The sequence below is a fragment of the Cyanistes caeruleus genome, chromosome 2 (assembly GCF_971803275.1).
Source record: "Cyanistes caeruleus chromosome 2, bCyaCae1.hap1.1, whole genome shotgun sequence".
Lineage (NCBI taxonomy): Eukaryota > Metazoa > Chordata > Aves > Passeriformes > Paridae > Cyanistes > Cyanistes caeruleus.
The window spans coordinates 53,657,099-53,663,098 of NC_141702.1; the positions used below are offsets into that span (position 1 = coordinate 53,657,099).

At 36.9% G+C, this 6,000-nt stretch overlaps 1 protein-coding gene across 1 annotated transcript in view; it reads right to left on the reverse strand.

Moving 5' to 3' along the window:
* LOC111927275 (vesicular inhibitory amino acid transporter-like) overlaps positions 1-5,686 on the reverse strand; it is a 28,824-nt gene extending 23,138 nt beyond the window's left edge. Inside the window, exon 1 of the mRNA XM_023924125.2 lies at positions 3,603-5,686. Coding sequence (XP_023779893.2) covers positions 3,603-3,911 — 309 coding nt within the window. The 5' untranslated portion in view covers positions 3,912-5,686. The remainder of the gene's footprint in view (positions 1-3,602) is intronic.
* Positions 5,687-6,000: the final 314 nt, after the last annotated feature.

The window sequence follows — 6,000 nt, forward strand, 5'->3', positions numbered from 1 at the left end:
GATGCATTGAATCAAAGAGAACGTTCGGTGTGATTTCACAGTATCATTTTAGTTGGAAAAAATCTCTAAGATCAACAAGTCCAACCTTTGACCAATCATCATCTTGTCACTAAGACTGTGACACTAAGTGTCGTGTCCTGTTGTTTCTTAAACAGCTTCAGGGATGGTGACTCCATCCCTTAGGCAGTCTCTGCTAACACTTATCTATCCTTTTGGCGAAGAAATAAATCCTAATGTCCAACCTGAACCTGCACTGGCACAACTTGAGGCCTTGTACTCTCATTCTGTCACTGAATGAGAATGTAGCCCACCCAGCTACAACCTACTCTCAGGTAGTTTTACAAAGTCACAAAGTCTTCTCTGAGCCTCCTTTTCCCCAGGTTAAACACCCCCAGCTCCCTCAGCTGCTTCTCATAGGACTTGTGCTCCAGATCTTTCCCCAGCTCTGTTGCCCTTCTCTGCTCCAGCCCCTCAATGTCTGTCTTGTAGTGAGGAACCCAAAACTGAGCACAGGATTTGAGGTGTGGCTCCCCCATGGCAAGTACAGAGGGACAATCACTGACCTGGTCCTGCTGGCCACACTGTTGCTTATACAGCCCAGAAGTTCATTGGCCTTCTTGGCCACCTGAGCACAGTTTGCTCATGTCCAGCTGCTGTTGACCAACACCCCCAGTCCTTTTCTGCTGGGCTGCTTTCCAGCCAGGTTCAATACATCATGTTTTACCAAACCTTCAGGGAAAAGCTGTGTGATTATATTAGCCTGTATTTTAAAGATTTTTCAGGCATCATAGTACTTAAAGTCACTTGAAGCTTTCTGGTAAAGTGGTTGACTTTTTTCAGTGTTAGGCCCTCCTGAGACCTAAGTGGAGATTGACTCACAATGGTATAAATTCCAATTATAAATTACATAGGTACAAATTATAGGTGAAATTATTTTTTTTCACTTCTTTCCATTATTTCACTTCTCTTTCTCTCTAATTTTTTTCTCCATTCTCTTGTGCCCCTTCACAACCCAATATAATGAATGTCTTTTAGTTTGGCTTTCTCCATAGCGTTTGCAAAAATCCTATATGTGACTGGCAAATAAATAGTCTTTATTTTCCTTTAGTTCTGCTGTGAAATACTGTAAGATTAGAATTAAACTACCTTCTTCTTTGTGACTATTGCTTTGCTTATCTATCCAGCACCACTGGATGTACAAGTCATTACAAATAATTTTGGCCTTTTACTACTACATACAAACAAATGCAGCTTGCTTCACTCTGCCAGATGATGCTGTACATTTTCCCATTTGAATTAACTCAGCTTTATGGTCTCTGTCCTCACCCAGATTAACTGAACACAGGTTTTGATTTGCCTGTGCAGTGCTGGAATACGAAACATGTTTCCCTGGAAACTTAAATGTCTGGAGCAATCATTTACACATACAGCATCAGCACCAAAAGTACGTATTTTTTCAGTTCAAGTTAAGAACAAAATAAAAATCTCTTCTTTGTTTGAAGAGACTTATATTTAAAACACTGTGAGAAAACCCTTGTATTTAATTTTAGAGACCAGAGATTTAACTGTTCCCATAATAAATCTGGGTTGCAAAATATTGTCATTTTTAGACTGATTGTATTCACTGAAATAACTGTTCAGAGCGCTTCAAAATTCTGCTGAAATGTTTACCTCTAATTGCCATGCAAAACACTTCTGCCCTTTCCTCTGGGTAGGGAAAAACAACTGTCATTTTATCAAAGATTGTTTTCACCAGTCAAGAACGTTTGGATTGTTTTAATCATTCTGTTCACAACTCTGACTTTATTTTCAAAGCTATTAATAGAAATTTCTTCAAACTGTTATTTTCTGCTGACAGATGCCCATTCAATATTCTCCCCTCTCTCCTCTCCTGACTTTCCCCTTTCCTTTTTCTACTTTGTTTCTGAACCAAGTCACTTGCTCCTAATCCCAGGTATTGGGAAATAGGAATAATACAAATATGTGCACATAGATTCCCAGATGTGGTTGCACATGCACACAGTATAATAATGTGTCATCAGGGAACTTTGGTTACACTATAAATGAAACTGCAGTTTCCAGGCTTTGCAATCTTCAGCCTGCCTTAGGAGGAAACCTCAATACAGATGTAGTCAACTACTTTTTAATACTAATTTCTAAAATATTTTACCAAGTGAGATCATAGTAGCATAGCATCCTGAGAGTTTTGACTAGGACAATAGTTACTGATCTCTTTGGAAAATGTAGCTTGAATTTGTCCTGATTTTAAAGAGTAAACGTCATATTTGACTGTTAAAAAATGTGTTATCAATCTGTTTTTTAACTGAAAGCTATATTATTAATAATTAACAGTAATTTGTACTGAACAATATTTTGGATTTTTTTTTTGACATTTTGATGTATTTACAGAGGCATTATTGTTTTTTGTTTTTCTGAAAGGAAAAAAATGGGTTAGAGAATGTGATTTGCCAAAAGGTCATACAGAAAATATTGACAAAACTGACTTCCAGAATGAAATCTTGGCTTTGCTGAAATCAAATGCAAAACTCACAGAGACAATGGGCTCTCATCCCAGACTCCTGTCCTGACTAGATTCTGCTGTGGGAGATTGAAGATAAAATGTGTTACTAGAATGCAGCTGGGTTATTTTAGGACTTCACACTTTTATTCGCAGCTGAACACTTTCAGAGTATGATATGCTACAGTGCCCTGTTATTGCACTGGCTCTCATGTGGTGGTGCTCATGTTTGAAAATACACCAGGGTTAGAAATATGTCCTTTTTCTCCTCCTTTGCAGAGCTGAGGGATGAACTGGATGTGTAAACAAATGTTCGTTGGCATAGTCAGACTTGTGTGATACTGGAAGGATTATTTTTCTATAATTGAAGCAGCATAAAAAAGTGTTTAAACAACAGTTACTGGGGACTAGGTGTGTCTGTGGATGGTGCTTTCTTCTTCCTATGTCAGACAGTAAGTTAGTGGTTATAAGTTAGAATTATGTAAGGAAATGAATCATGAAAAGTGAGAAAAAGATTCTGAAACATTTAATGCTAAATTTAAGGGTTTGGAAAGATACTCAAATTCCACACAGAATGCTGGGACCAAATGTTTTCAGTCTATTCAACCTATTTTCTTTAACACTGCCAAGCATTATTACACTTCTTGTGCTTCATGCTTCAATTTATTTCTAGTTTAACTTATGTGTCAGTAAATTTATGTCTGACGTCAGTCTAGCTCTAGCCATCCTCCTTTTATTAGATGTTTACCTCACATTTCTATCAAATATTTCTGTCACTGAATTCAAACATGCTTATTAAAATAATGTCGGCACTGCCAAACAGGTGGAATCACTACCTTTTCAATTTTACCCAATTTAAATGGTTTTTAAACTTCAGATAACATATGTATAGTTTTTCCCTTTGGAACTCTGTTTTATCAGAGTGCTAATCTTATGCAGAAAGATTCAAATATGTGAGTAATAAATTCACAGAAACCTTTTGGAATATACAAAATGATGGTACAGATAAGTGAAATAGAGCAGACTAAGTGATGACCAGGTTTTTCAAATGATGAGTGGAATAAGTGTGGAAATAAAAGGTTACCTGAATGGCATTTGTTACATTCCATCCTGCTTCCCAGCTGGTGATCAGTTTGACCTGGGCATGTGGCAAGGGAGCTGGGGACTTGTATTCTGGATCCTGGTGACAAATACCAAGCTCAGATTTCAGGGGTCCATCTGGTTCCTCTCTGTTCTCACTGTGAGCTCTGTTCAGTTCATCGCTTTTAGCAAAATTCATGTGCTCTTCATCAGTGTCTCGGCAGCTGTCCCACCTCACCAGTCCCAAAAAGAGAGATGGTGTTACCCTAAAGCATTTGAAAAGGGATGAAAAAGTCTGCTTCAGGTGAGCCATTGTCAATGCCAAGTATAAAATTAAAATCTTTCATTACATGTCTTTATTTTTTCAGCAGTTGTACGTTGTCAATCCTTTTGCTAGGTTAGCCTTGATAGTGTAGCTGTGATTAATGGAGTTTGTTGTCTTTGGTTCATTTATTTGTGCCTGTTTCAAATGGCAGTTAAAGAAATATCTCCAGGGTCTTCAGCATACTGCCCAGAGTAGCATGCAGCAAGATTTAGTAGTCTGCAAGCTCCAATTTACAATTCAAATTGTTTTTCCTTTTACCTATGGCATCTACGTAGATCAGTCATTCATGAAGCATCTACAGGTGGCTGCAGGAATGTTTTCCTGGAAATTATGCATGTTTCTAATACAAATAAATAGTTCTGCCAAAAGGAAAAATAAATGCTTCATTAAAAACTAGAGCTGATGGACTGACTGCTAAGGAAATGCATGTAAACAAGTTCGCTTTTCCAGATGTGAGAATTTTCTGCTGTGTTTTAGTGTCTACAGAGGTCAGTAGAACTTTAAAAATGTTCTTAATGGAGCTTAAGTAGCATGGAAAAGAAAAGTAGCTTGTTTGTAACTCTATTTAATTGGTACCAGCAACATTTAGGGGAAAGACTTAGAGGTATGATGATAGAGTTTATGGATGTGAATGATATATTATGATTATTCACATTGTAGAATCATAAAAATAATATTTACAAAAGTATTCTCTTCCTTCTTGGCATGGCCCATGGAATTTGTGAAGATAGGTAAACAGAGAGAGAAGTGGGTTACATTGTTGTAGGTTTATTTATGCCCATTTTCATTAGTTATTTGCTATACTTGCCCTACATTGCCCTTCTCTCTTTCTTTCCAAAGAGTACCTGGTTTTAACAGCTATGCTTTTCTGCATTAACAGCTGAATAACTGGTACAACACTGCTGATCATGCTGAAAAAAATTGTTCACTTATAAAAGGTCGGCATAGGGACCTTGGAGCATGTGAGGGGAGTGACAGTCCTTGCTTGCCCTAGCATGTTTTTCACATTAGAAGAAATTTCAGTAATTCTAAAAACAATTTTAGACGTTTATAATTCTGAGCAAGAATTCTAAACCAATGACTTTTCTGTCATATTGTATGTATTTATGAACTGCAGTCTCATTACAGCCCTCAGGACCTGACCATTTCCAAAATGAATCATGCAGGCCTTGTTGCTTCCTTTTTCTTATGTGCTCAGGATTAAATAAACATGGAGACAGCCTTCAGTGTTCTGACTGTTACGATCAGACACTGAAATTTCTCATCAGAAAACTAATATTCTGAAGCTCTCCACAGTTTAATCACCTGTCTTAAAAAACCCAAAACATTTCAGAGACACTACTAATATGGAATTATGTTCCTATTCCTATCTTGTTCAAGCCTCATCACTGATTCTTTTATGTGCCAAGTCCATGGGTTTATCACTCAATGCTCTAGAGTATTCTTTTACACATTGTGAAATCTGCTGATTTCTGACCTGAACTGAACAAAAAGTGTCTCTTAATTGTTAAAATATCCATTTATTGGTAATTCTGAAGACCAAAGTAAACATTGCTAGCCATCTCACAAATGTATCATGCTCTTCTGGAGAGACCTGGAAGGCACTTGAATATAAAAAAGTGGTTTTTAAAGCAAATTTTGACCTTAGTTTAGTTCTTCTTTAGTGGAAGCTGTTCCACTAGGAAGCTTCAGGAAGATTTCTGAGAGGAATGTTCTGTGATAGGTGTAGACACTGCTCAAATTAAGTAACCTGGCAACAGTATCTGTAATGTGAAAAAGAATAATGTTAGAAATCACATGGTTAATTTTCATAATATATAGAGAATGGTCTGAGATATACAAATGGAATTCTGGGAAGTGGTAAACATTATTACGTATTTTCAGTCTGTTCTGAAGCATTACTTCTGTAGATGTTTACATTTCTGGAAAGGACCATTTTGTTGTCATTGACTTTATCTAATGTGAAAGGCATAATGTCATGAAACAGATAATTAGCATTTTAAAAGATATTCTTATCAGTTAAATGCAGATAAGAACCATTTTAACATCCTGAGGAACTGAATTCCATCAAATGTAA